The following is a 21,465-nucleotide window of genomic DNA, read 5'->3' on the forward strand; positions in this document are numbered from 1 at the left end:
GCTCAAACCCCCGGGATGGGCTCACACCCCCCGGGATGGGCTCACAGCCCCGGGATGGGCTCACACCCCCCGGGATGGGCTCACAACCCCGGGATGGACCCATACTCCCGGTTCCTCACTGCTCGGGATGGGTTCACAATCCCCGGGATGGGTTCACAATCCCCGGGATGGGCCCACAACCCCCAGGATGGACCCACAGCCCCAGGATGGATGCACACCCCCGGCCCCATATCCCCAAGATGGACCCACACCCCCCGGGATGGGCTCACACCCCCGGGATGAGCTCACAACCCCCGGGATGGACCCACAGCCCCCGGGATGGGCTCACAGCCCCCGGGATGGGCTCACAGCCCCCGGGATGGGCTCACAGCCCCCGGGATGGGCTCACAACCCCCGGGATGGGCTCACAGCCCCAGCCCCTCGTTGCTTTCCCTGCCCGGGAGCTGCCCCTTTCACCGGGGCTGCCCGGGGAACAGGAGCTGCTCCCTGAGGAATTCGGCAGAAGCGGGTGTAGCCCCGCATTTCTCTTCACAGAGAAAAGCAAGGCACAAAATTCTTCCCAAGAATATTTCTGGGATTCGCATTCACTGAACCTCAGAGAAAGGAAAAACAATTCTTACAATTCCCTGTGCCTGTGTTTGTGCAAAAGTAGAATGCAACATGGAAATTGTTTACCCACAGTGATGGTGATTTGTTTCCTTGGCCTGTCAGGGCCAGGTGTGTGTGTGTGTGTGTGTTGGGACTGTCACGAGATTTGGTGCAGTGTGTGCAGAGTTGAGTGCTTGGCAGGTTCAGTTTTAGATGTATAGAATAATATAGTATAATAAAGTTATTAATTAGCCTTTTGATATCAATGGAGTCCTCCTCACCATTCTCTCCCCTCGTCGGGAGCAAAAATATCCACTATAAATGGGGACAGCTGGAATTCTGTGCTCAAAGAACCCCTGTCCCCGATGTGGCCAAGTGACATCAGCAGGGACAGGGAACTGCAGCAGCTGCATGACCCCAGGCTGGCCTCACAGCCCTCTGCAGAGGGGGCAGAGATTTCTGCTCTCCATCCCTCCCCGAGCACAGACAGCACATCTATAAATTACAGGCAGTGATTTTAATTAGCAGCCTTCTCTGCTGCTCGTATTTTGCTGGCCACGCTGCAGGAAGATTCACCTAAATGGCAAACTGACAGGCTGCCTGTCAGAAAATGCAGTGAAAATAGACACAAGGAAGACAAAGAAGGCCTGGAGAAAAGGAAATGAAAATGTTTTGGCAGCGAAACAAGATTATTAATGGACTGAGGAGGCAGATTGTTTTTTGCTGAAATCACAGTCATGTTTTGTATATAAATATTGGTGCTGTGCATGATGCTGGGACAAGTGAAGAGCAAAGACAGGGAGCAAGGCACAGGGGGTTGCCATGTAGGAACCCAGTGGTTTCAGGTGCTTCTTGGCCTTCTGACAGCCCTGCCAGCCTTGCCCCCGGGGACACACCAGCCTCAGTCAGCACTTTGGAGCTGATGCCTTCATGTGGTCACAAACCACGCAGGTGCCACTCTCAGGGTGCAGCCCTGGGACAGGAGCCAGGTGCAAGCAGGGCTAAAGGTGTGTCTGAGGCACATTCAGCTGGCCAGGTGGGAATTCAGGTCCCACCTCATCATCACTAACCAGAGATGACCCAAAAGCTGGAGGGATGAGGTGGTCCAAGGAGACAAGGTAGTCCTGGAATCCCTGCAGCTCCTGTCCTCAGCTGCTCTTATTCCTGCTTTTTGTGGGCCAGGAGCTGGCGCAGTCTGTTCTTTGTGCTGTGGGTTTTGCTGCAGCATCCCTGGGCCTCCCAGCCTTGTCTTCAGCAGAATGCTGAGTGTCTGTCTCATGCTTGTTTCCTCCAGCTCTCCCTGGGGAAAGGAGCCTGTGCAGCACTGACAGGTTTTATAAGGCCTGTAGTGATTTTTTGCCTTGTATGTGCGCATGTCACTCCATTTTTATGCAGAGGAATGGAAAGGAAAGTTCATTGTCTTGTGACTGCAGGTAAAGGAGTGCAGGGTGTTCATCAGTGTCACCTGGAGCAGGGTTTTCCCCTTTCTGACAGCACTTCCCCATGTTTCTCAGTAGGAATTTGGTTTTTGCTCCCCACCATCAGGCTGTGGAAAGCCTGCTCCAGTGGAGGCAGGACGCTCTCTGCAGGGAGCACCCAGAGCTCTGCAAACCCCACAGCCACATTTTCCTTCAGGAGAGGGAGAGGCAGCCAGCTGCCCCTCCTGTTCAGAGCTCCAGGGCACCACCATGGCTGAGCCTCACCTCCCCTTCAGTGCAGAGCAGAATTCAGCCCTGGTGAATATATTCTGTTGCAGAATGCATTCAACGAGCCTTCATCATGGTGTGAATTTTCTGAGTAGGCTGCAGAGCCTTGCTGTGGCTGTCACTGTGTGTGGAGAGGCGACAGATGGCTCTCACACGTTTGCTCCTGGAAGTGCTTCCCCAGTGGCTGGATCCTCCCTTGCTGATCCACCCTCTCGGGGTCTTAATTGCTGTTATGAATTAAATTTATTGGGTTATATTGATGCCATTCTCTGTACAAAGAAACGTGAAGATATTCTGCACTGGGAAAATATATATATATTATTATATATTATATGTATATTATATATATATTATATGTATATTATATATATTATATATATTATATATATATATTATATATATATACATATACATATATATATATATATATATATATATATATATATATATATATATAATATACTGTGAGAAGCCAATTTTCACTGAAGGACCCCACAGCCTGAAACTTGGAGCCTGTGACATCTTATTCTGGTCCACAGATCCCCAAAGTTTGGTCCTGTACAGCCAGTCCAGAGTCTCTGGACTGAACTTCAAGAGTGGTGAGCAAGTGAATTACTGAGTGAGCAGTGTCCTGGCGTCTGTCACACAGCCAAGGTCCCTGCAAGAAGCACAGACACACCTGGTGAGAGGTGCCCTGGTGTCACCCTGGGATCAGGGACAGAGCTCCTGCTCATCACACCGTGCAGTGACAGTTTCCTGCATTTTTATGATGATTGTTCAGTTTTTACCCCTCTTCTCTTTGGCATTTGTCTCAGTGTGTGTGCAATGTCTTATTTCCCAGCCTGGGACAGAAATAAGGGACACACTTCAGTGTCCCACCAGATCTAGTCTTAAATATCTTTTTGGATTTGTCAAATATGGGAAAGAGCTAGAAACCACCCCGGCCAAGCTGTAGAGTATTGCTAACTATGAACACGTGGAGTTGAATCATTCATCCCAGAGAGGTGTTATTTGATGCTTTCCCCTGGAAGATAAAGAGGTAGAAAAGCAGCAGAGTGTCATAGCCAGGTAGAAGAATTATAAAATGAAGGCGTTATGAAATCAGGCTTCGCTCTCCTAAAATTGCCAAAGCTGGCCTGGCATTTCTTCAAAGTGCAGCTAAAAAGAAATTTGCAAGTTCTTGTGGACACATATTCCCAGGTTGTTGAATACATCCTGCAAATGAGAAATTAATTTAACACAACAATCTATTCTGAGGGTGAAAAACAAATGCACCTGGTCAAACAATGAAATTTGTCCCATGAGAACCCACAAAGGAAAAGTGTAAACATATCTAGAGAGAGAAAATTTGATAGACACATCCACTGGCCCTTAGCATCCAATGAACTGAGTTTCACTGTATTGCTGACCAATTAGGTTCAACACAGCGCCTGCTGATATTTCCTACAAGTATGAGCTTGCTGAATGAAGAATTGGCTTTCTGCAAGAAGAAAATGGAGTCTGGGCTGATTTACTCCAACAGAAGGTGTCCCCGAAGACGTGACCGACGCGAGACGAGCAGCCTGTCACAAAAGGAGGAGGTGAAACCAGCCGAGCCGGCCGCGGGACGGGATTCAGAGACGGAGAACACAAAGATGTGAAAGGAAGATTGCAGCGAGAGCGGGCAGAGCGCACAAACGCAGCACCGGCCGCAGGATCGGCACGGATAGAAATTCCAGCAGCGAATACGCAAAGCAGCAAAAAAGGAACACGAAAAGCAGCAAAAAAGGAATACGAAAAGCAGCCAAAGGAATATGCAAAGTAGCAAAAAAGGAATACGAAAAGCAGCAAAAGGAATATGCAAAGCAGCAAAAAAGGTTACGGCTCCGGTCAGCAGCGGGATCGGCGTGCAAACAGCAAAGACAGGAGCCGGTGAAGCGGAGAGGAGCAGGAGGTGCGCAGGAGGGGCTGCAGACGGTGTGGAACGCGCAGAAATGAGCACAACACGCGGCAGAAAGCGAGGTGAGAGCAGAAGTGCGAGCTGCAGAGGCCGTGCCGAGCCGCGGGAGATGCGCAGCCGAAAGAGCCGCGCAAGGTGAGGCAGCCCCGGCGCTGCTGCGGAGAGAAACGCGCAGCGATCCTGGGGACAGCGGGGACAGAACAGCGGTGAGTGAACGCTCGGCTGATGCTGGGAAAACGCCAATCGCTTGTTTTTAAATTTTTTTCAATGTTTAATAGTAATGAAATGGTTATAAAAATAGTAATATAATTGGAGTAATAATAATTTGGACAATTGAGATTAGGATAATACGAGACAAGAGAAAACAAAGAGTTATGGGCAGACTGGGTACCTCTTTCTGGGTAAAATAAGCCCGAAAAAGGACCCAGGTTAACGGAGGATTAACCCTTAAAAGCAATAACCTGTTGCATATTCATACACCTCGTACACGATGCATAAATTCCATTCAAACACAGGATTCTGTCTGGGCAGTGTCAGCTTCTTCCTCTGAATCCTGACGGTGTCTTCAGGACTGAGCAAGGCAGGAAGAAGTTAATTTCTTCTCATAATGGAGCAATAAATTCTCTTTGTCTGAAAGATTCAGGTGTCCTGTGGATGCAATCTGGTATGAGTTCCTCATTCCTCTCTTGTAAAAAATATCCCACGTACACAGTTTCCATTTTAACTACAAAAGTTACATTCTAACCACAAAACTACATTTACAGCACTATTAAAATGTTAGTACAGCACCACTAATCAATACAACATAACACATATTGTAAACATCTGCACAGAGCCATATAATATGCACTTTTCACAGCTAGTTTTAACATTTGCAGAGGATATCCCCCCAGGGTTATGAGGAATGGGTCATGGCAGAGATAAAGAACATTCCCCCACCTGGTTTTAACAGCTGGTGATAGAACACATGCTCCTGGTTACGTCTTGCATTGCAGTCTAAGACAGTTAAATGTCATTTTTCTCACAATGTACAGTTGTTTTCTTTTAGGAGATGACTCTGACTAAAACAGCTGTGAAGAAACACTGGTGAACACCTGTTTGTGGATAAAGAAGGTACAGAGTGTTCGCCCTTGATTTTATCAAAGATTTTGTTGCTTGTTAACAATCTCTGCTGTTTTATCTTCCATAGATAACACAGAAGAATTAGTGATGATTCTACATTATGGCTGTTATTGATTGTGAGGTGATTCAGTGTTTTCCTCTGTTTCATTTTGCTGTCTTGGGGACATGACTGTTTAGAAAGTTGTTATCTCAACTTCCTAAGATAGTTATTGCTGATGCATTGATTACATGATGTGAATTTACTGATTTTATAATAGGCATCATTCATAAGATGCTATTACTGTATTTATAGCTGGCTTCTTATATGCTTTAACATCTTTTTGTGTAATTATCTAAAAGACACATGTCATTTCAGGATCCCTTTTTTCTTCTCTAGCCACTTATGCATCTCTTACACCAGCTGTGCTCTCTGGCTGGTCCCTGCACTGGCTCTATGGTTTGACCCAATGCTGTCTCAAAATTTTAAGTATTTTTCAGAGTTCCAAGGAAAGATACCTGAGCTTCATTGAAACCCCCCTCCAAACTGCAAGTCTGGTGGTTTTCCCCAGTTATTATTACAGAAGCACTCCAGCATTTGCTGTGTTTGAAGCATCTCAGTCCTGAAGGAAACTTCAGAGGGACCCAGCTACTGGATGGTTTCATCAGTCTTTAACCCAAGGCCTTTACTCATAACTGCTATTCTTAAGAGCCTTGTTTTAAAATGTGCTTAGGGAATTCCCTCCCACTTGGAGCTTGAGTGGTGGCCAGGCCTTGGCTCTACCTGGATGGAGAATTTGCCAGCAAACCCAAATGTTTTCTGCACCAAAACCAGATTCAGGTCACTTTGACGTCACAATTTGACCTTTTATATATGATAGCTGAACCTATTTTTAGAGTAAGCTTGGGTATTATTATCTGGAAATAATTATCCAAGCCCTCACTAAATTGAGGTTGGTCAGCTGTTTGCAGACTCTGGGATGATGGTACAGTATTTCAGAGATTCCTAATTACCTAATTTCACATGTATTATTAATTATGTGTACTATCTGAAATATTCTTAATTGTTGTACCTGACTTATTCTTGATTACTGCCAGTTTCTTGTTCACTACGTGTATTGTTTTGCCTTGGTGTTTCTTCATGTAAATGAGAAATAGATTTAACACAACAATCTATTCTGAGGGTGAAAAACAAATGCACCTGTGCAAACAATGAAATTTGTCCCATGAGAGCCCACACAGGAAAAATGTAAACATATCTAGAGAGAGGAAATTTGATAGAAATATAAAATATGAATGAACTGAGTTTCACTGTACTGCTGACCAATTAGGTTTAACACAGTGCTTTCTGATATTTCCTACAAATATGAGCTTTGTGAATAAAGAATTGGCTTTCTGCATGAAGAAAATTGAGTCTGGGCTGATTTATTCCAACAGCAGAGATGCAGCAAATACAAGTCAGCAGCAATTAGGAAGGTTAAAAAAAGAAAGAGGAAAAAAAAAAATCCCAGCCAAATCCCCTTTCATGTGTCCATCCTGTTTACATTCTGGGCTAGAATAATGCTGATCTGACTCACTGCTGGCATTAATGAAGTTTGCACCTCTGGGTGAGCAATTTAATTTATCTCAGCAAGCCAAAGCTCATTATAACAGTCCACAAATGCTATCAGATGAAAGCAGCATCCTTCAGCAACCTCAGGGATTAAAGCAAGGAGGCATCCAAGTGCCAAGGCTTCTGCTGGAAAGACTGCAGAAAGTCAGAGCATGTGTGCTGAGGAAGAGCAACGCCTCAATTACTGCTGCAGATTTCTCTGTGTGCAGACAGCGAGCTGAGCCTCTGAAACACCCTTCTGGAGGTGTGAAAAATGCTTTATTTATGTTATTATTTTATGGTTGAAAATCATAAAAAAAGGGACCCCGGACAGCAGCAGAATTGGTGGTGCTGCAGAGAAACCCAGGTGTGAAAAACGCCAATCGCTTGTTTTTAGAATTTTTCAAAGTTTAATAGTAATAAAATGGTTGTAAAAATAGTAATATAATTAGAGTAATAATAATTTGGACAACTGGTATTAGGACAATACGAGACAATAGAAACAAAGAGTTACAGACAGTCCGGGTACCTTTTCTGGGCAAAATAAGCCCGAAAAAGGACCCACGTTAACAGAGGATTAACCCTTAAAAGCAATAACCTGTTGCATATTCATACACCTCATACATGATGGATAAATTCCATTCAAACACAGGATTCTGTCTGGTCAGTGTCAGCTTCTTCCTCTTCATGGCTGAGTGAGGCAGGAAGAAGTTCGTTTCTTCTGATAATGGAGCAATAAATTCTCTTTGTCTGAAAGATTTAGGTGTCCTGTGGCTGCTATCTCAGTGTGAGTACCTCATTCCTCTCTTTAAAAAAAGAGTATCCTACATAGCATAGTTTCTATTTTAACATTATGTTATAACCTAAAACTATATTTAACAGACTACTTAAGAAAATGAATACAGCATCACTTTCTAACACAACACATATAATATTCATTTGAATATTTGCGAAAAGCCAATCATAAAATACACATTTTTCACACCAGGTCTTGATCCAAGGCACAGCTACACTGTCCAATCCTGCCTCCTGTACCCCAGAAAGCCTGAGCACACAGAGGCAAGTCTGTGCATTTTCAGTGTGGTAAAACCCACTGATCATCAGATAATGGGGCTCTCACGGGTGCACAGCATGTGGATGTGCTAAGCCTGTGATTTTGGGACCATAATTGTCAGTAAATTATTGATGCTGTGGCATAAGGTTGAAGTTAAGGAGACTGATTCTCATTCCACACGATTTCTCCGAGGACTGCAGTGGAGAAAGTGCCTCCTTCCAGAGGAGGATCTGCTCAGAGCACACCTGGGATCTGGCCCCATGCCATTCACTGCCTCTGCACATCCCAGCCTCTGCTGCTGGGCAAAAATGGAGAATTCCCACAGCCCTTGTGGGAATGATGCTCTGTGCTGGGAGGATTTCTTCAGCAAGCTGCCATCCACTTGACAAGTGCCTCAATTTGTCTGTGATCAAAACAGCAGCGCAGGGAGCTGCAGCTGTGAGTGGCAGCTGTGTGTGAGGGGTTCTGTCAGATCTCTTCCACCTGCTGCTCTAGCTGTCAAATCTAAATGTCATTTACTGTGATACAGGCACAGAAAGTGTCACCAGGAGGCACAGCACTCCTGGTGTGTGTGCTGCAGGTGGGATCTTGTCTGTGTGTCCCTCTCTGTGCATCCTAACACGCTGCATGCCAGGGTGAAGAAAAGGCAGAGCAGAGGCAGGAGGAATCTCTGGAGTTCCCAGCAAATCCAGGCAGATGGATGGAGGTCAACACTTGCTGTAGAGCCAGGATACCAAACTGCAGAGCCCTGAAAGGGTCTGAGCACCCCACGGGGGCTGACTGCAGCCCCAGAGCTGCTTCCCAAGCCCAGCCCTTGCCCTGGCCTGCAGCTTGGGCAGGATGAAAGGAGCGTGGGCAGCACCACAGAGCAGGAGAGGAGGATGCTGGCACCAGGTCAGGGCCAGAGCTGGAATGGGGAACCCCAGATTTGAGCACCTCACCTGTGGGGTGGTGCCACCCCATATCCAACAGCCAGGCCCTGGCCACCAGAGGGGTCTCAGGGAGCCCTGCCCTGCAAGGTGAGGATTTTGTGGGCCTGAGCCTCTGGGGTTGTGTCCTGACACAGCCCTGGGAGCTGGCACAGGCAGCTGCTTGCTGACAAGGAAACTGCTGCCAGCTGGGCTTTTTTATCTTTTGCCTGGTCATTGTTCAAATGTCCTTGAGAGCAGAGCAGAGGGAGTGCTAGAGCCCTTGGTAGGAATAAAAGGACAAGGAACAAAGGGCCAGGCAGGGGAGCTGGCACTGCTCCTACTGTGGCACATCCTCCTCAACCCCTTTCAGGGGATCAGGGGGGAATGCAGGAGGCTGGAAAAAGCAGGACAGCAGGAAAAAGCAGGACAGCAGCTTCCAGGGAGGTGCAGAGCTGCTGGAAAGCTGAGTGTCAGGCAGAGGGAGAATGAGAACAGCTACCTCAGGGGCCTGTGCCCACCTCTGGCTGTAAATCACAAGTCAGCACCATTCAGAACAGCAGCAAGAGCTCACATTTGGAGAGCTTGCTGGAAAATGGGCTAGAGCAGCAATTCCACTGGGAAAAACAGTTTTGTCTAGCTAATGCTCCCAATGTCCTGTGGGCAGTGCCCTGATGTGCTGGGGGTGCCAGCAGCTGATGTCCCAGAGATGCAGCTTCATGCTGACCCCATTTCCCAGCAGCTGATGTCCCAGAGATGCAGCTTCATGCTCACCCCATTTCCCAGCAGCTGATGTCCCAGAGATGCAGCTCCATGCTGACCCCATTTCCCAGCAGCTGATGTCCCCCCTGATGTGCTGGGGGTCCCAGCTCAGGGTGTGCCAGCTGCCCATGCCCAGCCCATGCCCTGCACAGCAGCAGCTCCCTGCCTGCTCCCCAAAACAGCCTCACTCACACAGCTCCAGAGCCAGGACTGAGCTTAACCCTGCGGCTCCAACACAGAGAGAAAACAACCATGGGTGAGGATTTACAGAGACAATGTTCCTGACTGAGCTGATAAGGAAAAACTGACTCAGAAACACCAAAGAGACCAAGGCAGAAAGAGAGTCCGGACCTGCCACGTGCAGAAATGTCCCTGTCCTGTCCAATCTGCTCCAGAATTTCACACAGATGGAGCAGTCTCACAGAAGAGGAATCTGACTTCCCAAATCCACTGCCTTCAGTGACCACTCAGTCTCTGGGGATCATCCCTGAGCTCTGGGGTGGATAGAGGCTCCCTTTGGGCCAGCATCCACCTTTGGTTTAACCCACCACAAGAGCCCTGACAGCTGTGAATACAAATCACTGAAAGAAGGAAGGCTGGGAAAGCTCCTAGGAAGAGCAGCAGAAGACAGAGGGTTGTTTTGACTGCTTCTTTCTAATCTGGGCTCTGGGACTCGCCCACACATCAGGAAGGCACATCTGTATTTCCCAGAGCTGACCAACAGCAAGCAAAGGGTGAAGCTGTTCTGGACATGATTTCCTCCTTGTCCCCACTGCAGCCACCCCAACGCCCATAAATCTGCCACACACCACGAGCAGCCTGTCCTCCCCAGGCTCTGTCCCCCTGCCTCCTTTCCTGCCTTTGTGCTCCTCTTCCTGAGCAGTCCCAGGCACTGCCAGGGTCAGGGCAGCCCAGCCTGGAGCATCCTGCAGGGCACAGCCATGCAGAGCTCCTGCAGCCCAGTTCAGCAGCTCACACTGGGCCTCCTGCAGCCAGCAAAGGCCCTGGAGATGCCAGTGTGAAAAATGCCAATCACTTGGTTTTAGAATTTTAAAATTTAGTTTATTACTATTATTATTAATTATAAATATAATATAATATAATATAATATAATATAATATAATATTTTTCTATTTAAATATAAAAATTATTAAATATAATAATTTTTTATTTTAAATATAATTTATTAGTAGTAGTAATAAAATGGTTATAAAAATAGCAATATAATTAGAGTAATAACAATTTGGACAATTTGGATTAGGACAATACAAGACAATAGAAACAAAGAGTTACAGACAGTCCGGGTACCTCTTTCTGGGCAAAATAAGCCCGAAAAAGGACCCACGTTAACAGAGGATTAACCCTTAAAAGCAACAGCCTGTTGCATATTCATACACCTCATACATGGTGCATAAATTCCATTCAAACACAGGATTCTGTCTGGTCAGTGTCAGCTTCTTCCTCTTCAGGGCCGAACGAGGTAGGAAGAAGTTAATTTCTTTTGATAATGGGGCAATAAATTATTTTTCTCTGAAAGATTCAGGTGTCCTGTGGCTTCTATCTCAGTGCGAGTCCTCTCTTTAAAAAAAGTATCTTCCATAGCATAGTTTCTATTTTAACATTATGTTATAACCTAAAACTATATTTACCACACTACCTAAGAGAATTAATACAGCATCACTTTCTAAGATAACATATAATATTCATTTTGATATTTGCGAAAAGCCAATCATAAAATACGCGTTTTTCACACCAGGGTTTGCTGATCCATGGGCCGGCCAGAGCTGTCACAGTGCTGTCAATGCCCCGTGCAGGGTTTTGCTTGGCTTGGGAATGACACAGGAATTTCCCAGCACACCGATTACCCTCTGGGTGCTTTGTGTTTTCTTTTTGGGCACGGATGTTTTTCTGTTTCGGGGACTCTCCGATCCGCTCGCTTGAGCAGTCACCCTGCGGTGGCCGCGGGTGGTTTGGGATGGGCTCATCAGGATCAGATAAGCGGGGTGTGGATTCTGCTGTGCTCCGCACGCACAAAATGGCACCGGACCGGCATTCCCGATGGAAATGGGAGTGTTCACACATTCCCAGAGTGATATCTGGGAATGTGATATCTTTGATATCTGTAATATCTGAGAGCCGGACAGGGACCCGAGCAGAGAGCTCATGCAGGAGGCTGATGTCTGCTGGCAGAAAGAGAGGCTGGATCCAGAGATCTGTCTGCACACGCTGCCTGCTTTATTTGTCTTTAGCTGCGGGATTAGAATTCAGTTCCTCCCTCCGACCTCTGCGTAGCCCGAGCCTCCTCCCTGCCGCAGAGCCGCTGAGCTGCCCGCAAGCGTCGGGATTTCCGCACTATGAATTGTAAAAGCAACTCAGGGAAATGATGAAATGATGCTCCAGCAGCAAAACTGCTGCCATTTTAACCATGTCCCCAGGAACGGGGGGCGTGTTTGCTCGAAAGGAATCATTTAGTAAAAAAAAAAATATATATAATAATAAAGAGAAATAAAAAGGAATATAAAGACAAAAAAGGCGGTGTGGAGGAGAAGACGCTGGTACGGCGGGGGGAGCGGGCCCGGGGGCTGCCCGGGCTCACCGCCCCGCCCGCCGCCGCCGCCGCCGCTGCCCCGCCCGAGCCGCTCCGCCCCCGGCCGCGCCCCGGCCCTTCCCCGCCCGCCGCCGCCGCCGCCGCCGCGCCCGCAGCCGCTCCCGCCGCTCCGCACCGCCATGTCCGCCGAGCCGGCCCCGGCCCCGGCCCCCGCCGCCCCCGAGCCGGCCCCCGCTCCCGAGCCGCCGGCGGAGCACCGGGCGCTGGTGCTGACCGGGTTCGGCGGCTACGACAAGGTGAAGGTGCAGGCGCGGCGCGGCGCGGAGCCGCGGCCCGGGGAGGTCTCGGTCACCGTCCGCGCCTGCGGGCTCAACTTCGCCGACCTGATGGCGCGGCAGGGCCTGTACGACCGCCTGCCGCCGCCGCCCGTCTGCCCCGGCATGGAGTGCGCCGGCACCGTCCGCGCCCTCGGCGACGGCGTCCGCGACCGACAGGTGAGGGCGGCCCGGAACGCTGGCCCCGAACCGCCCCGAGGTGCCGAGCCCGGCCCGCTGGCCCCGAACCGCCCCGAGGTGCCGAGCCCGGCCCGCTGGCCCCGAACCGCCCCGAGGTGCCGAGCCCGCCCCGGCCCGCTGGCCCCGAACCGCCCCAGGGTGCCGAGCCCGGCCCGCTGGCCCCGAACCGCCCCGAGGTGCCGAGCCCGGCCCGGCCCGCTGGCCCCGAACCGCCCCGAGGTGCCGAGCCCACCCCGGCCCGCTGGCCCCGAACCGCCCCGGGGTGCCGAGCCCGGCCCGCTGGCCCCGAACCGCCCCGAGGTGCCGAGCCCGGCCCGCTGGCCCCGAACCGCCCCGGGGTGCCGAGCCCGCCCCGGGCCGCGCCCGCTGCCCGCAGCCCCGGGAGTCCCGGTGGGCCCCGGCAGCGCTGAGCCCCCGGCAGGGACCGCAGCGATCCCACCCGCCGGAGATTCGGGGCGGACAAAGGCCAGGGACAAAGGGGCAGGGCGGGCCGGCATCCCCGGGCCGGTCCTGCCGTTCCGGGAGAACGGGCGGGGAGGAGCTGGGGAGGCCGTGTGGCTTAGATTTGGGAGGTTTTCCTAAGTTTGGAGGTGCATTTTCCATGATTGATGCTACTAAACGATTCCCAAAGGGTCCTGCCTCTTGGCAGGGTGATGGCAAGGAGCAGCAATAATATTTTTTGGTGTTTAGCTTGGGCAAGGAGGGCAGGACACGGTCCTCATCCCTCTTGTGTTGTGGGGGATCTACCGTGGATCCAGTGGTTGGTTTGGGCAACCACAATTTGGGTTTGGGTGCCAATAAAAGCCAGAGCCTGTGGTGCCTGTGGTCTCCAGGGAGAACACAGGGCGGGGAGGAGCTGGGGAGGGCGTGTGGCTTAAATTCGGGAGGTTTTCCAAGTTTGGATGTGCATTTTCCATGATTGATGCTATTAAATGTTTCCCAAAGGGTCCTGCCTCTTGGCAGGGTGATGGCAAGGAGCAGCAATAATATTTTTTGGTGTTTAGACTTCTGCTCCCAGCTTGGGCAAGGAGGGCGGGACATGGTCCTCATCCCTCTTGTGTTGTTGGGGATCTGCCATGAATCCAGTGGTTGGTTTGGGCAACCACAATTTGGGTTTGGGTGCCAATACAAAGCCAGAGCCTGGGGTGCTGTGGTCTCTGGGGCTCCTGGTGTGTGCCCAGGTCTGTGGTGAGAGGTTCTGTGCTGCAGCCTCCCGATGAGGAGGGAGTTAAACCAGCTGAGCTCTCCTGCCTGAGTCCAGCGGTGCTGCAGTCCCTGCAGACCTCTGCACAGGGAACTGTGTGGATGCAGAAGCTCTGACATACCAAGGGCAAGGATCTGATGGCTTCTGCTAGCCTTGGGGGCTTGTTTCAGACCACGTTGTCCTCTGATTTTAGGTTGGTGACAAGGTAATGGTCCTGGCCAGGTCAGGGCTCTGGCAAGAAGTGGTGAATGTGCCGGCCAGTCACACCTTCCCAATGCCTGAGGGGATGAGCTTCGAGGAAGCTGCTGCTCTTCTTGTTAACTACATCACTGCCTACATGATTCTGTTTGACTTTGGAAACCTGAGGCCCAACCAGAGTGTCCTCATCCACATGGCTGCAGGTAAATAGTTCTTGCCAGACCGTGCTGAGGCTCTTGGTTTCACCGTGCAGCTTCTGAATAAATGACATGGCTGAGGAAATGATCAGAATGGGGCTGGACTGACAAAATGTCACCTGGCAGAGATGCAGGCTTTGTGCTGACCCCATTTCCCAGCAGCTGGGGTCAGTCTCTCAGTGTCCCAGGCTCCAACCTCACCAGGCAGAACCTCTATTCCCCAGGCTGCTGTGCTGTGTGATTGACACAGGCAGGGATAATTTACTGAGTAAGTTTTTACATGAGGGTTTTTCTGACTGCTGGGGCCGTTTGCTTCTAAATCTTTCTTACTGCTGATTTTCAGGTGGTGTGGGAATTGCTGCCATCCAGCTGTGCAAGACTGTAGAAAATGTCACCATTTTTGGCACAGCATCTGCCTCCAAGCACGAGTACCTCAAGGAGAGTGGAGTTGCTCACCCCATTGACTACAGAACCATGGATTACGCAGAGGAGGTCCGGAAAATCTCTCCCAAAGGTGAGATGTGGTGGAGGACTTGTGCAGCTCTCTTGCATTTCTTTTAAATTTGCAAAGAAGCTTTTATTTACTTCCAATTCCCTCTCTAGGTGTTGACATTGTCCTGGACCCTCTGGGAGGATCTGATACATCCAAAGCTTTTAACCTCTTGAAGCCGATGGGCAAAGTCATCACTTATGGTGAGTGTGGGTTGGGCAAAGTGCCCAGGGACTGTGTGAGGGTGGATTGGGATCCACACAGCAATGGTGCATGGCTGTCAGGGACACTGTTCCTCACTGTGTTGCAGTTCTTTTGTTTCATTAAGGTCTTCAGGATGCTTTGGCTTGGTGGCATCGAGGGGGAGTGAGATTTGTGCCTTGTCCCCAGAGCTGTGTTCACAGCCTGCAAGGCTCTTCCCTCCCTCCCATGGTGAAATCTCCCTTGGAGTAGAAGCTGGTGCCTGCAGGGGAAGCTGGAATGTCCTCAGGGAGGGATACTGGCATAGCTGCTTTGTCTAGGCTGAGTTAATGCACAGCCTTGCTTTTCTTTTAGAGGATGTGTGGGAGATGAGGTTTGAGGCTACTGAATACTTATCTCTCCATTCCCCAGCCCTGGAACACTGTGATTTTGTCCCACAGACAAAGCCCTCACACAACCCCCAGTGGGATTCCAGACACTTGCAGCAGTGTGCTGCTTTGGTTGTCCCAGCCACTGCAGCTTGTGATTCCCCTGGAGAAGGGGAAAACTGTCCTGCCAGCCTGGCTGGGTGGCACTTGTAACCCTTTCTTACCTCTGCCAGCCCTCCTAGCTGCACTGCTGCTGCCTTAGGAGGGCCAAAGAGAGTAGCTGTTCTGCATTTCTGCATTTCTCATGTGTATTTTTGCCACATGAGTGCTGATAATCCAAATTCTGCTGATCTTGAGGCTGAGGCAGGTGCCTGTTTCTATTGAAGATCAACTGGGCAGGTTCTGTTGTGGTCAGTTCTCAGCTCTGTCCCTCACTGTGCCTGGTCTGAGCTGTTCCATGGGGTGCCCATTGCCTCCTGTGCTGTGTTCCAGCTCACCTGTGGCTTGCCTTCTTTTCAGGTGTAGCAAACCTGCTCACTGGGCAGAAGAAGAACCTCATGGCTATGGCTAAAACCTGGTGGAACCAGTTCAGCATCACTGCCTTGCAGCTCCTGCACCAGAACAAGGCTGTGTGTGGCTACCATCTTGGATATTTGGATGAAGAAGTTGAGCTTCTCAGAAGTGTTGTAGCCAAGCTGGTTAACCTCTACAGCCAAGGCAAAATCAAGCCCAAAATAGACTCTGTGTGGCCCTTTGATCAGGTGAGTCTGAGCTGATATCCAGTGGTACAGAGTGAGCACCTTGCCCATGGGGCCTGAACTGTTGAAAATGTCTAATAACCATCTGTTCTCAGACATTCTGAGTTTTATTCCTTTTAAAATATTAAGGCTGAGTAAAGTGGCTGGGCTGTTCTGCTGCAGTGCACGGGGCTGGGCAATGCCAGACAGGGTCCCTGGGGAGCAGGGCAGGTGCTCAGCTGAGCTCCATGGGCAGCAGGAGGGGGCTGGGCTGTACCTCAGCCTGCAGCATGCCCTGAGTGCTCTGTAGCCTGTAATTAAGCAGACAGATGGGGAGGCTGTTGTTGCCCTTCCAAGAGTGCAGAAGAGCCCAGGCAGTGAAGCAGAATGAGGGTATTAGAAGGCAGCAGCAGGTTTTCCAGCAGCTCTGCTCTGCTCAGGGTTAGTGCATTGATGGGTCCAGGCAGAGTCAGGCTCTTCCCTTGGGAATGCTGGGGCAGGACCTGCTACAGGGGAGCCAAGAAATTAGTGATGATAGTCAGTGTTCCCACCTGAAAACTGGTCTGATGCAAAAGCTTAAGGAAAGGTTTGATTCCAGGCCTGGCCCGGGTGCTTAAAAATAATTATAAAAATGATACAATTCTGTGCATATATTGTTTTGTGCAGCTGGTGGAGGCTTTGTCCTCCTAGCAGTTGCTGGATTCCTCCCTTTGGAGAGTGACACACACACACTGCACTTCCACATTTGTGTGAGCAGAGCCTCCTTGTGTGTGTGTTTAGGTTGGGCTCTGTGAATTCTTGATAGGTTCCTATAGACCTGCTGGGGTAGTTGCCCAGGTCTGTCCAAAACACACCTGTGCAGAGGCACCTGAATGCTTGGGAGATGCTTGAACTCCAGGAAAGCTGTGCCTCAGACTGCTCTGGGGGTGCTGAGGGGCCCAGGAGGGGCATGGATGCTCTCTGCAGTGGGTGGGGTCTTACCAGGCTCCTTTTGCCTCCAGGTGGCAGAGGCTATGAAGCAAATGCAAGAAAAGAAGAATGTTGGAAAAGTCATCCTGGTTCCTGAAGCACCCAAGGAAGAAGCTAAAAAAGCAGAGAACTAAGCAGAAGAGATGAATGAAGATTATGAATTCATGGTTTAACTCAACTCCCTGATCTCTTTGGGACCTGGAAATGGACAGATCAGTATCTCCCATCTTTCACCAGTACAAGAACATCATGGTTATCATTCAGATGAGGTTTGCATGCTCTTGTTGTGACTGACCCTTTGCCAGATATGCCTCCTGCTCTCTCTTTTGAAGCCTCTTTATTTCATACTGCTTTCCAACCACTTGTTTCTCCACTGAATTTCCAGACTAACCTCCTTTTTCTCTGGCAGTGAGGCTTCAAGCAGTTGGTGACTAACAACTGCACAGCCTGTCACTGTAAAGTCAAGGCACAATGTACTGTAACAACTGCCAAGTGTCTCTGCAGAAACTGAGCCCTGCTGCAGCATTTGCACTGTCAGCTTTGGGAAGTCTGTTCAGCAGAGGACTGGCCAAATGTAGGATGTTTCCTCCACAGCCAAAGGAAAACCACAGCTGGCCTAGTTAAATTCAAGCAGGGGTTTCTCTTCTGTTCACACTAACCTGGCTTTATTCCCTCTGCTTTTTGTAGGCCACTAACACAGCCAGATATTAACAGCTCATGTTGTTTTTGCCTTGACCATCCTGGCAATTTGGAGCCTATTGCAGATCACACTCCCTTTGCAGTCACTTCTCTGTGCAGTCTGTAAATACCCTGACAGGCTGGGCTGGGCTATGTCTGACTACAGAAGAAAAGTTTCAATTAGATAACCTGATCCTGTCCATTTTCTATTTCCAAATTGTATAGAGAGATCTGAGCAGTGTCTGATTCTTAGAGACCATAAGGATTCAACTGTGTCTCAAACAACTGGAACAATTGGTGTTGGCTCTGTGCTTTATTATGTTGGCCTCCAAGTTGGTGTTGTTAGGGCTTCACCCTTGTCTTTGTATTTCCAAGGGCTGCAGTATTGAATTGGACTTGAGTGAGATGGAAACAAAATAATCCCCCATTAATGCTTTGTGCAGTGCCCTGTGCACTGAGGAGGTGTTGCAGTTTGGGAAGGACCTTTCAGGAGCCCCTCCTGTGGGCTGGCTGCCCAGCAGCCTGGGCTGGCTCTCCCTGTGGCACACTGGTTGCTAAAGCTGTTGCCAGGGTAGCAGTAGATGACAACCAGCCCAGCTGTGTGTCAATGTGGTGCCTCTTTACCTTCACATCCTGAGCAGTTTTCCATTGTCTCCCAGCTCATTTGCTGCAGCAGGGCTTGGCTCTTCTCCCCCTGAATCTGTCCTGGGGCTCTGGCACTGAGGGTTTAGGAGCTGCCTGGGATGCTCCTCCCTATACCAGAACTGTTTCCTCTTCTACTTTTCTTCCCTTGTGTGTATTTGGAAACAGAGCTGTGTAGAGACCCAAGCCCAGCTCTGTGAGCACCTTGAGCCCTGGGTGATGCTGTCCTGGACCCTGCTTGCACCTCTGGACCACTCTGGTGCTGTCAGTGCTTACTTGGCATGGGTTGTAGGTGTTGTGGGCCTTTGGGCTTCATTTTGGATTTGAAATGGTAAACCTAAGGGCACTAAGAGCTGCCCACCATGGAAGAACTTGTGCTTCAGAAGCAAAGCCTTGAGATTAGAATCCTGCTTAATTAGCCCACAGGGAGGGCCCAGGGCCCAAGGAGGGCAGGTACCCACTGAGCACAGGGCTGGGCACGGAGCCCCAGCACCACCCAGCAGAGCCCATGCCACACAGGGCTGGAGCTGCTCCCTGAATTCTCCCTCAGCCTGCTCAGTGGGACTCTGCCAGTGCAGCTTGGGGTTCAGGTGCTTGGGCTCAGTCCAGAGTTCTTTAGAAATGCACTGGCACAGCTTCCAGGGGATTTCCCCTGGCTAACTTTAAATATTGCAACAATCCTGTTCCCTACAACCTCAGAGGAGTGCTGGAGTCCTCTCACAGATCCTTGTCAGTTCATCTCTTGAACTTCATAAACACAGGCTGATGGAAGTCTCAAGCACAACTTTTAACCTTTCTGAATCCAAAATCTTGCTGCTTCTTTCAACCTGCCCCGTTGTGCTGGTTTAGATTGAATCCAACAGTGTCTAATGCTGCTTTACCAGGTGTGAAAACAGAAGGACTGGCTAAATTGCTGAAAAGGAAAGTCTGGACCTGTTCCTCTGAGAAACTGGACTTCACCTTGATGCCAGGGCAGCATGCTCAAAAGGCACACAACCCTGCACATCTTCAGATTGTAAAAGGGAAAGCTGTTGTGGTGTGTTCATAGCAACATCCTCTCTCTCCCTGCTTTATCCTGAGCCAGTCCCGTGCTCAGTGCCTTACATGGATGGCCTTGGGTCAGGCAGTGTGGCAGGGCTCTCACAGCTGCCACCAGACCCCTCTGCCCTGCTGCCTCCTGTGTGCCACAGCAAACAGCATCTCAGTGCCTTCTGCTACATGACTGAGAAGTCACTGGGGCCTTTTCCATTCTGGCCTTTCAAAGTATTGCCAAAACACTGTTTTGACTCTTATTAGCTCTGTTTTGTGAACTCTGGTGATGTTGTTGGACTTTCCATGAGTTAGCTGTTCTCTCCCCAGGTGTTCCAGCCTTTCTGGGGCTCACCTGGTGCTTCTGTACCCCCCAGTCCATAAGACCTGTTGTAAAGCCCTTGTCTTTCCCAGGGCAGAGCTGTTTGGCTCCAGGGTGAGGCTTTATCAGCTGCTCCAGCCTTGGCTCTTTAGAAACAATCCTAGCTCCTGGCTCTTTTTGGGCTCACATGTCTTTCTAAGCAGAAATTCCAGAAGCTCTTATCGAGGCAGGAATGCCAAGAGCAGTTACTGCCTGTTCGAGGTCAGCACTGACTATTTTGTGTCTCTTGGTAGCAACAGTGTTTTCTACAGGAAGACCAAGATTAAATGTAACCTTGCAATCCTCTGCCCCTGCTCAAAAGTTCTGCTCCAGGTGGGTGTGGTTGGTTGTGTTTTGGTTTTTTACTTTTCTTTTCTATGGGCCAGTAAGTATAGAACCTGTGTAAAACAACTTCAAGTGTCTTAATCCAGTCAACCAGCCAGTTTGTGTACTAAGGACCAAAGCAAAAAAACCAAAACGAAACCCTAGGATAAAAATCATTCCATTCAATGTTGCTTGTTTAGGGCAAAGTTGTGCTACTGAGGAACTGGGAGATTCCTGTACTTAATCATGTGTGCCATTCCAGAAGTGCAATTTAATGTTTATTTTACTGATTGTCTTGACTCAAAGGTTGTGCCATGAGGAGTCCAGGTGGAAGTGCAAGGAGTTGGTGAGTGGAGGAGGCACCCCCAGCCCTGCCTGCTGCAGGTGCCAGTGCCTCTCCTGTCATTGCTGTAGTGACCTCCCAGCCTGGTGCTGCTGGTCTTGGACAAAAAGCAACTCCTTTGCTATCACCAGGCAGCACTTGCCACATTTTTGACTCTCTGAAGCTCACTTGTGTTGCAAGCTGACTGCAGGAGGGGAAGGGAGCAGAGGTGGCCCCTGCCCAGTGCTCTGGGAAGGAGTTCAGCTCTAGGTTTTGTTTCAGACACCTGCATTAAACTAGAATGGATTAACCAGGGAGAAGTAAGAAGCACTGTGTGTGTGAGGCTTCAGCTGCTGCAGGCTCCTGGCCTGCTGACAGCTGCTATCATAGGTGTGAAACCACTCAAGTTGCCTGAAGCCTCTGCTGTGCTGAGCCCTCGTGATGGCAAAGTGTTTTTGGCAAGTAGTACATGAGCATGATGTGAAATGTGTTAGACTCTGAGTGAGCCTCTTGCAGCATATGGTCTGGTCTGTACTGTCTGAATTGTGTTGATTTGCAGATTTGTGATACGAGTGCTGCTCATCCTACAGACACATAGCAAATCTTTTGTTGAAAAAATATATTTCGCTTTTTTGTGTAACCAAGTTGGACAGAAGACAACTGTGCCACTGCTGTTTACATGACTACAACGTGTACTGCTCCTCTGTCAAACGTTACCATATGCCTTATGTGTTTCAAATGTTAATTAAAAGCATAACAAAACCTTCCACAGTGCTGCTCAGGTTTCCATTGTCGTGAACCCTCTGCCCACAGCAGATTCAGGTGACAAAGTGTAATGCTCCCAGCAGGAGGAGATGCCTCTGCTCTCAGGGACCACTGTTAATTGCTGGCTTGAATATTGTTCCTGACACTCATCCTGAGGGCAGCCATGGTGATTTTTGTTTGTGAAGCTTTTAGCTGGGCTCTGCACTTCGTATCTGGGTGTGTCAGTAGCCAGGTGGGACTGAAGTGGGTGCCTGGGCTGAGGGTAAGACAA

The 21,465-nt window shown here is 49.7% G+C and overlaps 1 protein-coding gene and 1 long non-coding RNA gene across 2 annotated transcripts; both read left to right on the forward strand.

The window, feature by feature from the left end:
- The first annotated feature begins 3,289 nt into the window (after nt 1-3,289).
- Nucleotides 3,290-7,680, forward strand: LOC129130950 (uncharacterized). The gene is made up of 2 exons (XR_008535591.2): nt 3,290-5,346; nt 5,823-7,680. It is a non-coding gene; the product is annotated as an uncharacterized LOC129130950 (long non-coding RNA).
- A 4,618-nt stretch (nt 7,681-12,298) lies between these two features.
- Nucleotides 12,299-21,196, forward strand: VAT1 (vesicle amine transport 1). Its single transcript, XM_054649624.2, has 6 exons — nt 12,299-12,688; nt 14,107-14,314; nt 14,652-14,822; nt 14,912-15,001; nt 15,887-16,128; nt 17,106-21,196. The coding sequence occupies exons 1-6, from the start codon at nt 12,374-12,376 to the stop codon at nt 17,205-17,207; spliced, it is 1,128 nt and encodes a 375-aa protein (XP_054505599.2). The 5' UTR covers nt 12,299-12,373; the 3' UTR covers nt 17,208-21,196.
- The last annotated feature ends 269 nt before the right edge of the window (nt 21,197-21,465 follow it).

The sequence above is a fragment of the Agelaius phoeniceus genome, chromosome 26 (assembly GCF_051311805.1).
Source record: "Agelaius phoeniceus isolate bAgePho1 chromosome 26, bAgePho1.hap1, whole genome shotgun sequence".
In the NCBI taxonomy this organism is placed as follows: domain Eukaryota; kingdom Metazoa; phylum Chordata; class Aves; order Passeriformes; family Icteridae; genus Agelaius; species Agelaius phoeniceus.